The sequence below is a fragment of the Pleurodeles waltl genome, chromosome 5, assembly GCF_031143425.1.
Source record: "Pleurodeles waltl isolate 20211129_DDA chromosome 5, aPleWal1.hap1.20221129, whole genome shotgun sequence".
In the NCBI taxonomy this organism is placed as follows: Eukaryota; Metazoa; Chordata; class Amphibia; order Caudata; family Salamandridae; genus Pleurodeles; species Pleurodeles waltl.
The window spans coordinates 66,533,389-66,555,709 of NC_090444.1; the positions used below are offsets into that span (position 1 = coordinate 66,533,389).

General features: G+C 44.2%; 1 protein-coding gene across 3 annotated transcripts in view; it reads left to right on the forward strand.

The window, feature by feature from the left end:
- Positions 1-14,862, forward strand: part of ZNF513 (zinc finger protein 513) — a 98,931-nt gene extending 84,069 nt beyond the window's left edge. For all 3 annotated transcript variants that reach the window (XM_069233579.1, XM_069233577.1, XM_069233578.1), the window contains one exon: positions 13,152-14,862. In XM_069233579.1, the coding sequence (XP_069089680.1) occupies positions 13,152-13,927 (776 nt within the window). In that variant the 3' untranslated portion in view covers positions 13,928-14,862. The remainder of the gene's footprint in view (positions 1-13,151) is intronic.
- Positions 14,863-22,321: the final 7,459 nt, after the last annotated feature.

The window sequence follows — 22,321 nt, forward strand, 5'->3', positions numbered from 1 at the left end:
TTGTTGTCCACTCTAGTGAACTTCCCTGGAATGCCATTCAGATAATCTGATCTCCCCAATTCGGCCAGTTCAACTGGTCCATACTTTAGTCAGTGTCATGTGAGCCATGCTTATGTATCGCAATACTTTCCTCATTATGAAGTAAATCAAACATATTGTCTGCATGATTGTTGCATGTTCATTGGTGCAAAGCCAGAAAAAAAGAAGGGGGATAAATCAGAATTGTGCCTGAGATATAATTGAGTGAAAGCCCTAAGTGAGGAGGAATGTAGGAGAAAAAAAGTGTTGGCTACAATGTTGATTTATATTTAGTAATTCTCTTGTTTTATATTCATGATCGATCTCGATAGACCATTTGCATATATAGCAGTTGTAGATGTTGTGGCTTCTTATGATTCCAATATCTGCTCAACATGTTTTATTTTTAAAGCACTGGCAGACATAAATATACAGCCATTCGCCTGGGCCATGTATGTGCATCTTTTAAGGCTGTGAGTTTGGCAAATCAAAAGCCAAACAGAGTGAGATCTGAGCCCCTCTCATGCCTTGCTACCTTAATCTATATTTACATTTGCCAGTTTTTTCACCTATACTCACAACTTTTCCCAGTCGTGGTTGATAGGCCTTGAATTTCCATAAAGTGACATTTCACAGGATGCTGTGGTACACTAGGGGATTAGATGAACATTGCTCTATTTGTGAATGGTTTCTGAGAGTCCCATATCACAGATAGTAACCTCCCAGGTTAAGATATTAATAGCAAATACATTGAAAAGGAAAGGCGTACCCACATTACTCACCAAGATTTTAAAGGATGATGTGACATTCCTGATGTTTCATTAAAGAACACCCAAATAATAGTATTCAAAGCCTGCTCTTTCCCTCCTGGCAGACTGTGTCAAAACAATTTAGCAACCCCTGGATTTCAGGCCTAACTGCAAAATTCTAATCCCTCATTTGGCGGGGTGGTTCTAAATAAGGGAGATAGACCGTCCTGTTAATAAATATTATTTTGGTGGTAAAATCTCCACCCAGTACAAGTGAAGTTTTTAAGTGGACAAGATAAATAGTGTCATTTTAGAGGTTTCTCGTGCTTCTGAGGTAGGACAAATGCAGCCCATCACCTTTACTTTAGGAGTGACTGTTGTAGATGTTCATCAGGCTTAATTCCTCAGAAGAACACTCCGCTTGATTAACTGGACTATCCTTTTGCCTGGAAAAAGATGTCACTGGAAACTCCGATTGTTAACCCCATCCCCTCTGTTTCTCAGTTTCCTATTATCAAAAGCATTTACATGAAATGCATCATGTCCCTGGTGGAAAATGTGGTCAACCAAGTTTATTGCAGGATAACAATTCTGTGATCCTTGTGAAGTTGACTCCAGTTTACGTCCTAGATCAGAGATGGCCCAGTACATAACAAGTTCCACCATGTATAAGGACCCTGTGGACGGAAGTTTCCCTATAGTTCAGCAGTGTTAGCATTCAAGTTGCTGGGCTGGTTTCTATCCAGAGTCAGTCAATGCCCTCCATTGTCACCAAGGTTCAAAAGGGCTTACCAATACAACATATAGTGAGGGGGTACTCTCGATTATATGAGTTATCTAATAAGCTCTCCAAAAGGAAGACTTTTTAAACCTCAAAGCTAGTGTTTTCTGCTTGTACTGGGAGATGAGCAAAGTTATTGATTAACTTTTATAGATGACCAGTGAAAAAAAGCCATGCAGGAGACTATTGATCACCTGGAGGTTAAATGTGTTTATAGTATATACCCAAAAGTTGTATGTCACGTTTGTTAGACTTGTAAAGGTCAGATCAGTGCAATCTCCATAGGTTTCATTGACATCTCCCTGGCTTGTTCAAGTTTGTACCTGACTCATGAGAAATGATCAGAATGTCAGATTGATGGACAGCTTCCATTTTTTTGTTTATTCAAAGCATACACATTAATAAAGATGCACATATTTTTCTTCCACTCGGCTTTCAGTAGTCATGGTATCTACATTTTCCAGTAAAGTGAGTGGTGTTGTGCACTGGATTTACCATGGTACATCTGGGTGAATTGTATGCTGATGTGCTCCATCCCATCTCTTTTGTGATTGGTTCCCTTGAGTTATTGGACCGACAAGCTTATTGGGGTGCACCTGCTCTGTGGGAGTGATACAGAAACCTGAGAAGACTGGGAGCAGTATTGCCAGCACCCCTAAATTAAAGAGCTACTGAAGGACAAATATCTTTAAGCACATATCTAGAGATGTTCAGCAGTGGCTGCACCAGCCATGGTGATTATTAAAGACTTTCCACTGAAGTGAGTGTTATCATGCACTGCATTTACCACAATGCATGTGGGTGAACTATACGCTGCTGTGCCAGGCAGTGTGCTCACTTTCCCATTTTGTGATTGATTCCTTCTAAATGCTTTGCCCTTCACTTTTTTCCTTGAGCAGACAGCAGCCACTGCACTGACATCAGCATTTTGGTAAAGACAGTTCATACTGAATAGACTATTGTTTTTAACTGTTTGAAGGTATTGGCAGATTCTTCGCGCACATCCTTCAAAGATGTGCTATGGCTTTGCTGGCACAAGCTCATGCCAGTTTTACTGGCAGTCATGCTGATCTTTATTTACTTACAGACATGGATCTCCCTTTGACTTATCATTTTGCAGGCCAATCTTTAGAAATAGATTCAAGTGATCATCTTGTATCTAAAATGTGGTTTTAGGTTTTTTTAGGTTAGTAATACTGTTATTTAAAATCCATATTTGGCACTTCCCACTTCAGTTTTACTTGTTTGAAAAGATCATCTTCAAATTAAGGACCACGCTGACTTTTCTGCTTAAGGTAGAGTCTGATTTCCATGTCTGTTTTATTTCTAACAAAGATGGCTTGGTACTAACTCTGTCTACTGAAAAAAATGAAACCATTCCTCCAAAAAAGCAACTTCAAAACTACTACTACTCAAGCCCTTCTACTTTACCATTTGTGTGGTGGCAATATGCTACTCTGCAGATTACCAGACCCCACGTTGGCCTTCTATATGCAACTAACTACGTGCCTGATCAAGCTTCTGAAGAAATATGACCACACCACTTCGACCCTGACAGAACTCTACTTCTCTCATAGGAGATTTACATGTTTAGTCATAAGCACTGAATAGTCCTACCCATGAGCGGGGACCCCAGAGCAGTTTTTCAATATATCTTCTTAAGTGGAAATGTTTGCTTTTCTTCATGAAAGCCTGTAAGGACAGATAATGCAGCCAATATATCTAGGCTCCACTGGCCAAATTCCTAATCATGAAATCAAAAAGGGCCAATACAATAAAAAATTAGCATAATTTCGGATGTTTTGAAACAGTATAAATCACCTTCACAAACCCCTTTTTTATGATCGAGATGAGGGATCTCTTCCTCCATCTTCATCTTCTCCACCTGCTTCGCCTCCTCCTATGATGCCACCACCTCTACCACAGGTGCTTCCTCTTTCATCAGCGTTTCCTTCAGTACCTCCTCCTTCAGGACCTAGAAGCACTCCAGCTCCCCAGGCCCCAAACATGCTCCTGTTCGTGCCACCACTCTTGTCATGGACATCATGCACCGGGGCGCTCTTCTACTGGAATAAGACATACACATTGTCATCACAGATCTTCCCATAGGTAAAGGTCACGCTCCTATCATGATCAGTTCGATGGCATCTGTCGCTGTAGATACGCATGTTCTGCAATAGCTCGCCATCTGGTGTTGGGCCGGAGTGTTACAAGTTGTTTTTCTTCGAAGAAGTCTTTCGAGTCACGGGACCGAGTGACTCCTCCTTTTGTCTCCATTGCGCATGGGCGTCGACTCCATCTTCGATTGTTTTTTTTCCGCCATCGGGTTCGGACGTGTTCCTGTCGCTCCGAGTTTCGGAACGGAAAAAATAGTTAATTTCGGAAGATTTTCGTCGGTATTGTTGCGTTCGGGATCGGCGTACTTAGATTCAACACCGCATCGAAGATCGAAGAGCTCCGGTGCCCTTCGGGGTAGTTTTTCGATCCTCCGTCGGGGCCTGGTCGGCCCGACCGCGTGCTGAGGAACGCCGATGGAACGGACCCCGTTCCGTTTCTGCCCCAAATGCCACAATAAATACCCCTACACAGACCAACACTTGGTCTGCAACCTGTGCCTGTCACCTGAGCACAGCGAAGACACCTGCGAGGCCTGTCGTGCGTTCCGGTCCCGAAAAACACTCCGAGACCGTCGAGCCAGAAGACTTCAAATGGCGTCCGCACCGACAGCCCGACGGGAGTTCGAGGAACAGGAGGAGGAAGGTACCTTCTCGATCCAAGACTCAGACTCCGAAGGATTCGACGATACACAAACCGTGAGTAAGACGTCGAAAAACACACAGAGAAACATTTACAAGGCCCAGGGGACGCCACTGCCACCAGGCCATGGCTCGACCCATAAATTCGGTGACCGACCGTCGGCACCGAAAAAGGCCAAAACAGTGCCGAGATCGTCCGACTCCGGTCGAGACACCGGCACGCAGCCTTCTCGGGACCGAGAAAGTGCTGGAGACAAGCCTCGACACCGAGATACCGGTGTGGACACGGCTCGACGCCGAGACAGCGGCACCGAAACAGATCGACGCCGAGAGGTTTCGGCCCCGAAAAGGAAAAAAGTCACCTCGGAGCCGAAAAAACACGCAGACAAAGTTTCGACGCCGAAACAAACTGCAAGCGACCCAGCTTCAGGCTCTTATACAGAAGAGCACTCGCTAACCTCCCAAATGCAAAAGCATAGGTTTGAGGAAGAGCTACAAGCAACTGATGTGGACCATACGCAAAAGCGTATCTTCATTCAGCAGGGGACAGGAAAAATAAGCACCCTTCCCCCCATTAGGAGAAAGAGAAGGTTGGAGTTCCAGACGGAACAAGCACCACAACCAAAAGTGGTTAAAAGAATTACACCACCACCCTCTCCTCCGCCCGTGATTAACGTTTCACCAGCACAAACTCCATCTCACTCCCCAGCTCACACCACCATGAGCCAGGGTGACCAAGATCAGGACGCATGGGACCTATACGACGCCCCAGTGTCAGATAACAGCCCGGAGGCCTACCCTACAAAGCCATCTCCACCAGAAGACAGCACCGCGTACTCTCAGGTGGTGGCTAGAGCAGCACAATTTCATAACGTAAGCCTCCACTCAGAACAGGTCGAGGATGATTTCTTGTTCAACACACTCTCCTCCACCCACAGCTCCTACCAAAGCCTGCCTATGCTCCCTGGTATGCTCCGGCACGCAAAAGACATATTTAAGGAGCCGGTCAAAAGTAGGGCAATCACACCACGGGTGGAAAAGAAGTATAAGCCGCCTCCTACGGACCCGGTTTTCATCACTACACAGCTGCCACCAGACTCTGTTGTTGTAGGAGCAGCTAGGAAAAGGGCCAACTCTCACACATCTGGAGATGCACCACCCCCAGATAAAGAAAGCCGCAAGTTCGATGCAGCTGGTAAAAGAGTTGCAGCACAAGCTGCAAACCAGTGGCGCATCGCGAACTCCCAGGCACTACTTGCGCGCTATGACAGAGCCCACTGGGACGAGATGCAACATCTCATTGAACATCTGCCCAAGGACTTCCAAAATAGGGCGAAACAAGTGGTTGAGGAGGGACAGACCATCTCCAACAACCAGATACGTTCCTCCATGGACGCTGCAGATACAGCTGCACGGACAATTAATACATCTGTAACTATCAGACGGCATGCATGGCTCCGAACGTCTGGATTTAAACCAGAGATTCAACAAGCAGTTCTCAATATGCCTTTTAATGAAAAAGAACTGTTCGGTCCAGAAGTGGACACAGCGATTGAGAAACTCAAAAAAGATACGGACACTGCCAAAGCCATGGGCGCACTCTACTCCCCGCAGAGCAGAGGGAATTACAGCACATTCCGTAAAACGCCCTTTCGAGGGGGGTTTCGGGGTCAAAGCACACAAGCCAGCACCTCACAAGCAACACCGTCCACTTACCAGGGACAGTATAGAGGAGGTTTTCGGGGACAATATAGAGGAGGGCAATTCCCTAGAAATAGAGGGAGATTTCAAAGCCCCAAAACCCCTACTACTAAACAATGACTCACATGTCACTCACCCCCTCCACACAACACCAGTGGGGGGAAGAATAGGTCATTATTACAAAGCATGGGAGGAAATCACTACAGACACTTGGGTTCTAGCAATTATCCAACATGGTTATTGCATAGAATTTCTACAATTCCCTCCAAACATACCACCAAAAGCACAACATTTAACAACACACCATTCCAATCTCCTGGAGATAGAAGTGCAGGCACTATTGCAAAAGAATGCAATCGAATTAGTGCCAAACACACAAATAAACACAGGAGTTTACTCACTGTACTTTCTGATACCAAAGAAGGACAAAACGCTGAGACCAATCCTAGACCTCAGAGTAGTGAACACTTTCATCAAATCAGACCACTTCCACATGGTCACACTACAAGAAGTATTGCCATTGCTAAAACTACACGACTACATGGCAACTTTAGACCTCAAGGATGCTTATTTCCATATACCAATACACCCATCTCACAGGAAATACCTAAGGTTCGTATTCAAAGGAATACATTACCAATTCAAGGTACTGCCTTTCGGATTAACAACCGCACCAAGAGTCTTTACCAAATGTCTAGCGGTAGTCGCTGCACACATAAGAAGGCAGCAAATACATGTGTTCCCATATTTGGACGACTGGCTAATCAAGGCCCATTCGTTCATACAGTGCTCAAATCACACAAATCAGATCATAAAAACCCTCTTCAAACTCGGGTTCACCGTCAATTTCACAAAATCCAAAATTCTGCCACGCAAGGTACAACAATACCTGGGAGCCATAATAGACACATCAAAGGGAGTAGCCACTCCAAGTCCACAAAGAATTCAAAATTTCAACACCATCATACAACGCATGTATCCAACACAAAAGATACAGGCAAAGATGGTATTACAACTCCTAGGCATGATGTCATCATGCATAGCCATTGTCCCAAACGCAAGACTGCACATGAGGCCCTTACAACAATGCCTAGCATCACAGTGGTCTCAAGCACAGGGTCACCTTCTAGATCTGGTGTTAATAGACCGCCAAACTTACCTCTCGCTTCTATGGTGGAACAACATAAATTTAAACAAGGGGCGGCCTTTCCAAGACCCAGTGCCACAATACGTAATAACAACAGATGCTTCCATGACAGGGTGGGGAGCACACCTCAATCAACACAGCATACAAGGACAATGGAACGTACATCAAACAAAACTGCATATCAATCACCTAGAACTGCTAGCAGTTTTTCAAGCACTAAAAGCTTTCCAACCAATAATAGTTCACAAATACATTCTCGTCAAAACAGACAACATGACAACAATGTATTATCTAAACAAGCAGGGAGGGACGCACTCCACGCAGTTAAGCCTGCTAGCACAAAAAATTTGGCATTGGGCAATTCACAACCAAATTCGCCTAATTGCACAGTTTATACCAGGGATACAAAATCAACTCGCAGACAATCTCTCTCGAGATCACCAACAGGTCCACGAATGGGAAATTCACCCCCAAATTCTGAACACTTATTTCAAACTCTGGGGAACACCTCAGATAGACTTGTTTGCGACAAGGGAGAACGCAAAATGCCAAAACTTCGCATCCAGGTACCCACACAAACAATCCCAAGGCAATGCCCTATGGATGAACTGGTCAGGGATATTTGCTTACGCTTTTCCTCCTCTCCCTCTCCTTCCTTACCTGGTAAACAAACTCAGTCAAAGCAAACTCAAACTCATATTGATAGCACCAACTTGGGCAAGGCAACCCTGGTACACAACGCTGCTAGACCTATCAGTGGTACCCTGCATCAAATTGCCCAACAGGCCAGATCTGTTGACACAGCACAACCAAAAGATCAGACACCCAGATCCAGCATCGCTGAATCTAGCAATCTGGCTCCTGAAATCCTAGAATTCGGGCACTTACAACTTACCCAAGAATGTATGGAAGTCATAAAACAAGCAAGAAGGCCATCCACCAGGCACTGCTATGCAAGTAAATGGAAGAGGTTTGTTTGCTACTGCCATATTAATCAAATACAACCATTACACACAACTCCAGAACATGTAGTGGGTTACTTGCTTCACTTACAAAAATCTAACCTGGCTTTCTCTTCCATTAAAATACACCTTGCAGCAATATCTGCATACCTGCAAACTACCTATTCAACTTCCCTATATAAAATACCAGTCATTAAAGCATTCATGGAGGGCCTTAGGAGAATTATACCACCAAGAACACCACCTGTTCCTTCATGGAACCTAAATGTTGTCCTAACTAGACTTATGGGTCCACCTTTTGAACCCATGCACTCCTGCGACATACAGTTCCTAACCTGGAAGGTGGCATTTCTCATCGCCATTACTTCCCTGAGAAGAGTAAGCGAGATTCAGGCGTTTACTATACAGGAACCTTTTATACAACTACACAAAAATAAAGTCGTCCTAAGGACCAATCCTAAATTTTTGCCAAAGGTTATTTCACCGTTCCATCTAAATCAAACAGTGGAACTTCCAGTGTTCTTTCCACAGCCAGATACCGTAGCTGAAAGGGCACTACATACATTAGATGTCAAAAGAGCATTAATGTATTACATTGACAGAACAAAAAACATCAGAAAGACTAAACAACTCTTTATTGCATTTCAAAAACCTCACGCAGGAAACCCAATTTCAAAACAAGGTATAGCCAGATGGATAGTTAAATGCATCCAAATCTGCTACCTTAAAGCTAAACGACAGCTGCCCATTACACCAAGGGCACACTCAACCAGAAAGAAAGGTGCTACCATGGCCTTTCTAGGAAACATCCCAATGCAAGAAATATGTAAGGCAGCCACATGGTCTACGCCTCACACATTCACCAAGCACTACTGTGTAGACGTGTTATCCGCACAACAAGCCACAGTAGGTCAAGCTGTATTAAGGACATTATTTCAGACTACTTCCACTCCTACAGGCTGATCCACCGCTTTTGGGGAAATAACTGCTTACTAGTCTATTGCAGAACATGCGTATCTACAGCGACAGATGCCATCGAACTGAAAATGTCACTTACCCAGTGTACATCTGTTCGTGGCATCAGTCGCAGTAGATTCGCATGTGCCCACCCGCCTCCCCGGGAGCCTGTAGCAGTTTGGAAGTTACCTTCAATTATTTATATATGTATCATCTCAACCTTAAATAGGTGCATACTTAGTCACTCCATTGCATGGGCACTATTACTACAATTCAACTCCTACCTCACCCTCTGCGGGGAAAAACAATCGAAGATGGAGTCGACGCCCATGCGCAATGGAGACAAAAGGAGGAGTCACTCGGTCCCGTGACTCGAAAGACTTCTTCGAAGAAAAACAACTTGTAACACTCCGGCCCAACACCAGATGGCGAGCTATTGCAGAACATGCGAATCTACTGCGACTGATGCCACGAACAGATGTACACTGGGTAAGTGACATTTTCATTCCTCTTCTACAAGAGACTATTCACCAACTTTATCAAACTCACCACCTACTTATGTCTCTCTGGTTGATGACATTGCTACCTTTCAAGAGGTGCTATTTCGAGGGGCTGCAAAACTCAATATGCCGAAGTCAGTCAGTACCCACACCGTCCACATTGGTCATCAGTGTACAGTTTCTAGACAGTTGCTTCCACTGGTCTTGGGTCTCCTCCTACTGGCCATGGATTTGTTCCTAACGGCAGCAGTGGCTAAGCCTGCTCCATCCAGGCTTCAAAAGAAATACCGACCTCAGTATCAAGACCCATTATTTCTTTGCAGTGATCCTCTACCTGACTGTGTCAGTATTTTGGCTGCTAAAAAGTTCATTCCACCTCTCCCTCATCCTCTTCACCTCCAGATAATGAGAGTAAAAAGTTGGACTCACAAAGTCTGCAGTACAGCTGCTACATCAATGAAGGCAAGCAGTGCTATGGCCCTCTTGGGAAGGTATGACCTAGTACTTTGGGATTCAGTCCAACAGTTTGCTGACCACCTGTCTAAGGACAAAGGGGAAGACTCCTTAGAGATCGTCGACAAAGGAGAAATGGTCTTTAATCAGATTATAAGTGCAGCTGCAGATTCTTACCTCCTTGCCGCACATGGGTACTGTCACAGAGTCACCTTGGGGAGGTATGCTTGGCGCGGGTTAACATCTTTAAAATTGGAAGCGCAACACTGCATCCAAAATTTGCTATTCTCAGGTTCCACACTATTTGCCAGCCATGCTGACGACGAGATGGCAAAAATGAAAACTGAGATCCACACATTAAAAGCTGGGGGTCTGGAGAAGCCCAAAGAACAGCAAATCGTTCTGACCCTACCAACGTCTGTTTTACTCAAGAGTTTAAACCCCTCAGTGGCTTCCAAGTAGATCTCAACAACACCAGAGACCCTGCCAACCACAGTGCAAGCAGAGAAGAGGTCGCTCTGACAACAATCCACCCAAGGTGGTAAACAAACATCAGCCACAAAACCTTGAGTCCTCCCTTCTCCCTCTTCTGTTACCCACTCGGTAGGGAAAGCATTATGTATTATCTGTAGGAGTGGCAATCGCCTGGGTATTGACTATTGTGCATAATGGATACTGTCTCAGGTTTACTACTCCTCCACCGTCCATTCCACCAAAGCCGTTCACTTCCCATCTAGACTTACTCGGGCCGAAAGTCAACATCTTGTTACAGAAGAAGGCGGTGGAGCCTGCTCCCAACATCACCATGGGAAGGGCATTAATTCCAGGTTTTTCCTTGTACCAAAGAAAGACATGCATAAATTCAGACCCATGCTTGATCTAAGTCGCCAACAGATGGATTCGGAAGGAGATGTTGGCTTCACAACAGATATACCCCTAACTTCATCAAGAAGATTGGCTTTGCTCCATCCACCTTCCCAATGCCTACTTCCACATTCCCGTCACCTGGAAGCATTGGAAATTTCAGATTTCTTGTGGGGCACTACCATTACCAGTACATAGTACTACCATTTGGCCTCAAGGCAGCACCCAGAACATTCTCCAAGTGCGTGGCTGTGGTGGCGGTCCATCTAAGAAAACGCAGAAGCTGTGTCTACCTAGACAACTGGCTCATAAATGAATCCACTTCTCACGAAGCCCAACTGCATTTCAGCTGGACTTGCGAGCTTCTTCATCGGTTGATGGCCTCCTCTAGCTTCTTCACTCCCAGCGCTCGCCTCCACATGCAACCTCTGCAGGATTGTCTAGAGGACCAGTGGGATCAGCTGGCAGGCAAGTGGGAGGACAGGATCACTCTCTCCTTACATGATCCCTCAAGTGGTGGTGTTCTATAAGCAATCTCCTCCAAGGAATGCCATTCCACCAACCGGTCCATTCTCAAACCATTGTGACAGATGCATCAGTCCTCGGATGGGGAGCCCATGTGGATCACCTCCAGGACCAAGGCGCATGGTCTCCGAGAGAGATGACATACAATATAAATCTGGATGTTAGGAGGATTCTGAAGTTTTATCTCGATAAGACAAGGCCATCTGACGAACGGACCAATTGTTTATTAACTGTGGTCCGGTCCGCACTGGATTAGCCACCTCCAAACAATCCATCTCCAGATGGATAGTTTCATAGATTTTGTTGTGCTACCAAAAAGCTCATAAATCACTACCAGGTAACTTAAAGCACACTCTACTAGGAGGGGAGCGGCTACTGCCTCTTTACCTCACAATTTCCCAATTCCAGAAATTTGCAAAGCAGCTACCTGGAAATCAGTACATATTTTCATCAAACATGATTTCCTAGACTGATGCTAGAGTAGATGCTCAAGTAGGGCTGTCTTCCCTCAGAAATCTGTTTGCTTGAACTGTCCAAGTGATCCTCTGCCTTATCCACCGCGCTATGTGGGGATGGGCTTGCTACTCTGTTCAGTGCTCATGACCGTACATGGAAATCCCCTGCGAGAGAAGTTAGTTTCTTACCTGTAATTCCTCTTCTCTTGTAGGGGAATTTCCATGTTAAGTCTTAAGCAACCCTCACTCCTCCCTGGTGGAAGGGACAGAGGTATCCTTGCAGTCTTTTTATATGACCTTCAGAAAGAACGGAAGCAACTGCCACCAGCTGGGCATGATGGGATACTGGTGGTCCCTAGGTTCCTAAAGGCACAGCCTCCATTTTAGACATATCATAGCATCCTAAGAGGCCATTCTGCCCTGCTCGCCCTCATCTCTATCATAGAAAAGGTGTTTGTGAAGGAGATTTATACTGTTCCAAAACATCTTAAATTATACTCATTTGTAATGTATTGGCCCTTTTTTGATTTCATTATGAAGAATTGGGACAGTGTAGCCTGGCTATATAGGCTGCGTTAACTCATTTTCTTAGGTGTGTTTACAGGCTTTCAAAACGAAAGGCGAAAATCTCCACTTAAGAAGATATATTGAAGAGCTGCTCCCGGGGTCCCCGCACGTGGGTGGGACTATTGAGTGCTTATGACTATACATGGAAATCCCCTTCGAGGGAACAGGAGTTACAGGCAAGAAACTATTCCTTTTTCCTCTTTACAGCCTACAGCCAGTTGTCTGGAAAGTCATCATGATCGGCACCCCATCTTCCAGGCTGATAAGCTCACCACCTCCTGTGGCATTATCAGACTTGAGATGAAGTGCAAACAAGAAGAAAAAAAACAGGCCTACTCCATTTTTAATTTATTATTATTATTTTTTATGATTATTATTATTTTTTCTTTTGCACCTTGTATCTGCATCAACATCCCTGTATCAATCAGCACCACTCCTATCCTGCTCCAATTAAGGAAATAGCTGAAGGCACAACTCTGTAAAGAATACTTCATCATGATGTAGTAACAATGCACTTTAACTCTTAAAAACCCAGCTTTCCATCCAATCAGTGTAACATTTCCTTTGACCCTGTACAGCAATCCTTCTAAAAGGCAGTGGAGTGCTGTACACTGCAGATCAGATCAGCCAAGATTAGTGGTTGATGGACCTAGAGAAGCCTGGTTACGGTTCCTTACCAACTCAATCACTAATTCACATTTTTGTATGTTTTCCAGATGCTCTCATGACTGACTTCACCCTTCACGTGAATGGCTGTGATGCATTTATCCCCAGTTGTACTCACCTGCACAGCGAGGTGGACCCCGCTGACCTGCTGAACTCACGACGCTGTGCCGAGGAGGTGGACACCCTACCAGAGCTCCTTTTCCCATTCACCTGCAGACTATGTGGGCTTGTGCTGGATGATGGCTTTGCCCATGATGAAGGCATGACTGACCAGATCTGTGGGCATTGCAGCTTAGCAGTGCTTTCCACAGATGGAACTAGAAGCCCCCAAAAAGGAGACAGTGAATTCAATTGCAGTCTGTGCTCTTTCGTCACTCACTACCCCAATCACTTGGCGCGGCATATGAAGACACACAGTGGTGAGAAACCTTACAAGTGTGTGCTTTGTGACTACGCTTCTGCCCACTTTGACAACTTAAAGAGGCACCAACGGATTCATACAGGTGAGAAACCATACAAATGTGACCTGTGCGACTACGCCTGCGGTAACCTTGCAAACTTGAAGAGGCATGGGCGGATACACTCAGGTGACAAACCGTTCCAGTGCAAGCTGTGCAACTATACCTGTAATCAAAGCATGAACCTAAAACGTCATATGTTGAGGCACACAGGAGAGAAGCCCTTCTGCTGCTCGGACTGCCGTTACACCACCGGCCACTGGGACAACTACAAAAGACATCAGAAGATCCACGGTCTCTGTGCCGAGGGCTGGATCAATCCATACAGTGCCAAAGCTGGACCTAGCAAAACTGACTCCTATCCCTAAAATGGGACATAAAACTCTACTATTGTAGATGTGTCTTCTGTGACAGAAGAACAAGCCCTCTCTTTTCTTCCCTTTGTTAGCCCAGCAGGTCCGGGTTGCATCCTACCCCTTACACTATCCAGTCTCCTTCATTCCCCTTCATACCAGTGATAAGAATCATTGCTTCAAGAGAACCTACAAGAGCCAGTGAGATCAAACTGGACTAGGGTTTCCATAGTTAAGTTTACACTGCTTTGCGCAGGCTTTTGCAGAGCTAACCTATTGAATGCAAATTGAGCCGTAGGTGCCACCATCGCAAATCACTACTGCTGGCAGGGAACCCTTATAAAAGCCAGTGTTTGGAGTATCATCTGCTTCTTTTTGCTGATACTGCAGGAAAATACACTTATTGTATTCAATTTACTTAACTCTGCAGTGCCCAAGTAAGGTATGAAGAGGAGAGTTTCAGATTTATTTTGAGATAACCAAGGGCAGAGCCTTCTGTAAGGTGCCATGTTTTCTATTTCATCATTTCTGAGTGTGGGATTTTACTGAAAAATGCATTGAGGAACACCAGTGTTCTGTAAGAATACACATTAGATACCCAGCTTTATTTCCTTAAGTGTAACTCATGTGCCAAGTGATACTGACTCCCTTCATTGATGCACTGTTCATATGGTTGACCGAATATTACTTTGGCTAGCCCACTACTGACACAATATCTAAATGCTGTCCAGGAGGATTATTGTGATTGAATTGCAAATTTAGGCTAATATTCAAAACAAGAGAGATTCAAACTACATTATTGTAGATGTATTGGAAAAGTTTCAGAATGGTTACAGAGAGGCTTATGTGATGTCATCACTCTGCAAATATGTTTCCTCTGCAATTTAGGTTTGTGTGCACTGATGGTCACCTTTTATCATTAAATGAATTTTCTCAGGAAGCCTTCAACAGGTTATTGTTATGCCTACCTTGTATTAGAGTTGCTAGAAGCTGTTGACTGTTTTCATCGTCAAATAAGATCTCATAAAAGTGTCATCATCAACAAAGGTGTCATTTCGAGTACTGAGGACCATGAATGTTTTTCTTCCAAACTACGCTAATGAAGAGGGCCCTTTTTGACAGATGTATACCAATCAAAGTAGTGAAATGAGCCTAGACCAGAGTGGCAATAGTTCCCATAAAGCAAAATATTAAGACTTGTGTAATTTGGAAACAACCAGTCAGTAAATACTGAGCAGCAGCCTTTAATTGGAAGACTTAACTTTAAGCTGGGCCAATGTTTCACAAGTACAGTGTTGTAGCAGAAGAGCCTGTCTTTATTAGCTGCAAGGTTTCATATTCCCTGTGATTAGATTCTGCATTTTCCTTAAGCCCTCTAGATATTGTCTGAGTTACATAGAACTTCTTCAATGGCCCTTATCGGTTTGTGGAGTTCCCCATTGATTCACAGATGTTTGACTCCAGTTCAGGCACTCTGATCAAGTGCTCATTTCAGCAAGGGCTCTTGTCCACGTAGTGATATATTTGCATAAGTAATCTTAAAGTTCTGCCCTCCTCATTCAAAGGGCTTATATGCTCATTTAATCAGATGTTTGTGATTCTGAATGCCAACAATAGAAACCAAACCCTGCAGATAGGTTATGTGGGCATGCATATATTATAACTGTTTGAGCAGGCCAGAAACATGCTTGCAGGTTTTTTCTTTAATATTCGTTTTTTTGCTTGTTCTAACCCCATGGTTCCATATAACATACCATCCGTTTCTTTTGTTTACAAAATCAGCTTGCTATTGGCCATGGTGGAGCTGCATGTTTTCTAAGCGATTTCGGAGCAATCTGATGGCTTTCTTTGGTTTACAACACTATTGATATGATCCTGTGGGTATCACACTGATGCGCCCTTCAGGTTTTCCTTGGGATTGTGCTTTCCAAAATATTGCTGTACTTCGCAACAGCCCTAATACTGACCCCATGTTTACCATAAATCGGCATTCAGTAACGGTGTTGTTACTTTAGGATTAGTAGAGGGGGGTTTCATTAAGAATGGGTACTTTGGTTACTGTGTGTCCCATTATGTTGCACCAATTCTTGGGGTTCTCTTCCAGGGGATCCTCATCAATAGTCATTAACACTGAATATTTCCGTCCACGTGCAGGGGACCCCGTAGCATATACAAACACACATGTATATGTATGAAATATATATGAAAAATAATATTATAGTAGAGAATTTCAATACAAATATAATATATACATGTGTAAACAGCAATGCAGGCTATGTTGAGAAACAGGCTACAAATGCTTTATTTTTTGGAGGTTTTTTTTTAAACATAAATTAAAATCTTCAATTAAAGGTAAAAACTTAATGTAGTCCAAGTAGAAGGCATAGAAAGTAAAAGCAATCAATTTTAAAAGAGAAAAACGACATTGAAAATAAAGGAGCATTATCAGCCAATAGGCTGCATGCAGGTTAACACAGCAGAACCAAAAAACTGGCACCGTGCCTTTATGTATTTCATAGATATACATGTGTTTGTATATGCTCCGGGGTCCCTGCACGTGGGTGGGAATATTCAGTGTTTATGACTTTAGGATACCCCTGGAAGAGAACTAGGATTTATAGGTAAGTAACTTGTCCTTAGTCTGTTGTGGCTTGAATATTTTTTTTGTAGGATTACCCCTGTGGATTGGCCTACAGTGGCCTTAGGGGTCCCCTGTGGACATTCTGTGTTATGGCTAGCATGGTGTACAATTATATATAGCTGTTTTGTGTCTCCAGTGGTTCCCATTTGCTTGCTGTCTGGGTGTTTAATGCTTTGCATAGACCAAAACCGGAGGGTGTCTCCCAAAACAAGCAGTCACTATGCCCTGCTCCTTAGTGCTCACCTGGCACACCACATGTGTTCTTACAGAACCCTCACCCACATGCTAATCATGTTGCATGCTTTATCATTCCATTAATGTGGTTCACAGAGCCAGGTTGGGAAGTCCCTGCCAAGCATTGGTGCATGTGTGACATTTGATTCCCACAAGCCCTCACATTTGTTTCTGTGAGACCTGGATAATTTCCATTGCCTCAATTTTTGAAGAGGGTAAGCTCCAGTATCAATTCACACTGTATAGAACAGTTGGTTAGGTATCCATCTCTTGATCTTGCATGGAATGGTTGCGGATGCATAACTCCTCTTCAGTATAGGCTTTGATTACAAGGTTCTATGAGGTCCTCATGAAATCTGCACATCTTTCGAAGCAGATGAAACATGGCGACATAGAATAGACACACTGCCTCAGTAAATGCCTCTTTGTGCCATTTTATGTTTTAACCAAATCATGGGGCCCTCCTAATAAAATAATTTGTTTATGGTTCCCTGGAGATAATCTTATCACTTTTTGTCCACAAATCCCACTAACAACATAGAGCATATCAAAGTGCTCCTTCACTGAGGTTGAGCCCACCTGGTGGTGAGTACCTCACCCAGTGGGGACCCAATGATGAAGCATGCCACGTAATTAGCATGTGCATGAGGGTTCTATAAGAGCACGTAGTGTGCCAGTTGAGCATGAAAGAGCAGGGTCTAGTGACTGCTTATTTTGGGAGAAACCCTCCACTTTTGGTTTATGTAAATCAGTTTGGGTGAACCAGGGGTTTTTCCCACACAACTGCCCCCCTCCTTCATTGGTTTTAATTGAATGCATTGCTCCTATCTGGTTCCAACTGGTTGTAACAGTCTTACCCTCCTGTGGCCTTTGCAGGGTTGCCTTTTTATGTTCCTAGTGAGTGTCCATTCATTCTTTCACGTGTGGGTTCCTGATGGACCATAGTGTGGCCATGGGAACAGCTTGTGGTTTTAGCAGCAATGCTTTCATATGGCCCATCAGTTTCCTAAGTGATGACTGTTATTGTTTACAGAATTGCCCCTGGTGATGTCCATTACATCTTGTCTTCTTACTTCTCTGGAATGTTCTTATCTCAATTTTTTGGGGCATATTCATTTGGAAAAGGTACAGAATACTGCAAACCGTAATATGTGGAAGAAATAAGTATTATGGAGGAAAGAATCCGACTATGTATTTGACATTTTTCACTGCATACAGGAAAACCAGATATTTTGGAGATGTGTGCTCTGATGGCTAAGAGTTCTAGTTCTCAGATTCTTGATGAGTGAGGGGGTGCGGTCTCCCAACATAGAGGAGTGTGCATAAGGCTGACCTGACAAGGATATGTAGAATACTTTGACCGGGGACTGAAGTGTTGCATCAGATAATGGAGAAGTCAACCAGTGTAGATTGCGTGCAATAAGTGTTATTTTATGATGTCTCTCTCTTATTTATATATATATATATATATATATATATATATATATATTCGATGGCATGTGTAGCTGCAGAAACGCATGCTGTGCACATCCCGCCATCTGGTGTTGGGCTCGGAGTGTTACAAGTTGTTTTTCTTCGAAGAAGTCTTTTCGAGTCACGAGACCGAGGGACTCCTCCCATTTCGACTCCATCTTAGATTGTTTTTTTTCCCGCCATCGGGTTCGGACGTGTTCCTTTTCGCTCCGTGTTTCGGGTCAGAAAGTTAGTTAGAATCTCGGAAAAAACGTTGGTATTGTTTGCGTTCGGTATCGGGTTAGCTACAACAGATCGACACCGAATTTTGAAGAGCTCCGGTGGCCCTTCGGGGTTTTTTCGATCCCCCGTCGGGGCCTGGTCGGCCCGGCCACGTGCGACTTCAAGGCTGATGGAACGGACCCCATTCCGCTTCTGTCCAAAATGCCATAACAAGTATCCGTATACGGATCAGCATCTGGTCTGTAACTTGTGCTTGTCCCCAGAGCACAAGGATGATACTTGTGAGGCCTGTCGAGCGTTTCGGTCCAGAAAGACGTTAAGAGACCGAAGAGCCAGAAGACTGCAGATGGCGTCGACGCCGACAGGACAAGAGGTTTTCGAAAAGGAAGAGGAAGCTTTCTCTATCCACGAGTCGGACTCTGAAGAGCTCGAGGCCGAAGAAATGCCGAAAACTGTGAGTAAGACGTCGAAACATAAGACTCATGAGAAGGCAACAAAAGCCCAGGGGACGCCACCGCCAACAGGCCATGGCTTAACCCAAAAAATAGGTGACCGAGCCAAGGCACCGAAAAAGGGCACGCTGGTGTCGAAGTCATCCGACTCCGGTCGAGATACCGCCACACAGCAATCTCGGACCCGAGACATCGGCTCAGAGAAATTTCGGCACCGCGACAGCGGCACCTAACAAATTCGGCACCGAGAAACCTCCACACCGAAAATTACAAAGGTTTCTTCGGAGCCTAAAAAGACATCTGAAAATATTTCGGTTCTGAAACATCCAGCCTCGGAGCCGAAAACAGGTTCCTATACAGAGGAACAAGGATTGTCCTCCCAAATGCAAAAACATAGATTTGGAGAGGAACTTCAAGCTGTAGAGCCAGACTATACTCAAAGAAGGCTCCACATTCATCAAGACACAGGGAAGATAACCACTCTTCCCCCAATTAAAATAAAAAGAAAACTTGCCTTTCAAAAAAAGGACAAGGAGCCACAGGCAAAGGTGGCAAAGAAAACAACTCCACCACCGTGTCCACCACCATCAGTGCACACATCACCAGTAGCAACTCCACCACTGATGCACTCCCCGGCTCATACTTCCATGAGTCAAGATGATCCCAATGCATGGGACCTTTACGATGCTCCAGTATCGGACAACAGCCCAGACTCGTACCCTGCCAGGCCGTCCCCTCCTGAGGACAGTACATCTTACACACAGGTGATCGCAAGGGCAGCTGCTTTCCATAACGTCACCTTGCATTCCGAACCAATTGAGGATGACTTTTTGTTTAACACGCTATCCTCCACTCATAGCCAATACCAAAGACTACCTATGCTCCCAGGAATGCTAAAACATTAAAAACAAATCTTTCAGGATCCTGTTAAAGGCCGAGCCATAACTCCAAGGGTGGAGAAAAAGTACAAGCCACCGCCAACAGATCCTGTTTATGTTACAACCCAGTTAACACCGGACTCAGTAGTTGTCGGGGCAGCTCGTAAGAGAGCAAACTCTCATACCTCGGGGGACGCACCACCTCCAGACAAAGAGAGTCGCAAATTTGATGCTGCGGGCAAAAGGGTTGCAGCACAAGCAGCAAACCAATGGCGCATTGCCAATTCACAAGCACTTTTGGCAAGATATGATAGAGCTCACTGGGATGAGATGCAACATTTGATAGAACACTTACCCAAGGAGTTCCAAAAAAGAGCACAACAAGTGGTGGAAGAAGGACAAAGTATCTCTAATAATCAGATACGGTCTTCAATGGATGCAGCAGATACGGCTGCAAGGACAGTAAATACTGCAATAACAATAAGAAGGCACGCATGGCTGCGCACGTCAGGTTTCAAGCCGGAAATTCAACAAGCCGTGCTAAATATGCCATTTAATGAACAGCAGTTGTTTGGGCCGGAAGTCGACACTGCTATTGATAAACTCAAGAAAGACACCGATACGGCAAAAGCCATGGGCGCACTCTACTCCCCGCAGAGCAGAGGCACATTTCGCAAAACACCTTTTAGGGGAGGGTTTCGAGGACAACCTACAGAAACCACAACATCTCAAACAAGGCCCACTTACCAAAGCCAATATCAGCGGGGAAGTTTTCGGGGGCAATATAGAGGGGGACAATTCCAAAAAAAATAGAGGAAAATTCCAAAGCCCCAAAAGTCCTCAAAATAAGCAGTGACTTACAAGTCACACATCCCCATCACATAACACCTGTGGGGGGGGAGACTAAGCCAATTTTACAAACATTGGGAGGAGATAACAACAGATACTTGGGTACTAGAAATTATCCAGCATGGTTATTGCATAGAATTTCGCAAATTCCCTCCAACAGTCCCACCGAAAACACACAGTATGTCAAAACAACATATAAATCTTCTAGGATTAGAAGTTCAAGCATTGCTCCAAAAAGAAGCAATAGAATTAGTACCAAAACAAGAACTAAACACAGGAGTTTACTCACTGTACTTTCTGATACCCAAAAAGGACAAAACTCTAAGACCTATACTAGATCTCAGAATATTAAATACATACATCAAATCAGACCACTTTCACATGGTTACATTACAAGAAGTAATCCCACTGCTCAAACAACAAGACTACATGACCACACTGGATCTAAAGGATGCATATTTCCATATACCAATACATCCTTCACACAGACAGTATCTAAGGTTTGTATTCCAAGGGATACATTACCAATTCAAAGTGTTGCCATTCGGAATAACGACTGCGCCAAGAGTTTTTACAAAATGTCTAGCAGTAGTAGCTGCACATATCAGAAGGCAGCAAATACATGTGTTCCCGTACCTAGACGATTGGTTAATCAAAACCAACAAGCAAATACAGTGTTCACAACACACAAATTATGTCATAGAAACCCTACACAAACTAGGTTTCTCAATCAATTACTCAAAGTCACACCTTCTGCCGTGTCAAACACAGCAATACCTAGGAGCAACAATCAACACAGTAAAAGGAATTGCCACTCCAAGTCCACAAAGAGTCCAAACATTCCACAATGTAATACAAGCCATGTATCCAAACCAAAAGATACAGGTCAAATTAGTAATGAAACTCCTAGGCATGATGTCATCATGCATAGCCATTGTCCCAAACGTAAGGTTGCACATGCGGCCCTTACAACAGTGCCTAGCATCACAGTGGTCTCAGGCACAGGGTCAACTTCTAGATCTGGTGTTGATAGACCGCCAAACATACATCTCGCTTCAATGGTGGAACAGTATAAATTTAAACCAAGGGGCGGCCTTTTCAAGACCCAGTGCCACAATACGTAATAACAGATGCATCCATGACAGGGTGGGGAGCACACCTCAATCAGCACAGCATCCAAGGACAATGGAACATTCAGCAAAGACAGTTTCATATAAACCACTTAGAACTGTTAGCTGTTTCTAGCGCTGAAAGCATTTCAACCCATAATAACCCACAAATACACTCGTGTCAAAACAGACAACATGACAACAATGTATTACCTAAACAAACAGGGAGGAACACACTCAACACAGTTGTGTCTCCTAACACAAAAAATATGGCATTGGGCGATTCACAACCACATTCGCCTAATAGCACAATTTATTCCAGGGATTCAGAATCAGTTAGCAGACAATCTCTCTCGGGATCACCAACAGATCCACGAATGGGAAATTCACCCCCAAATACTAAACACTTACTTCAGAATGTGGGGAACGCCACAAATAGGTCTATTTGCAACAAAAGAAAACTCAAAATGCCAAAACTTCGCATCCAGGTACCCACAACATCAGTCTCAGGGCAATGCACTATGGATGAACTGGTCAGGGATATTTGCGTA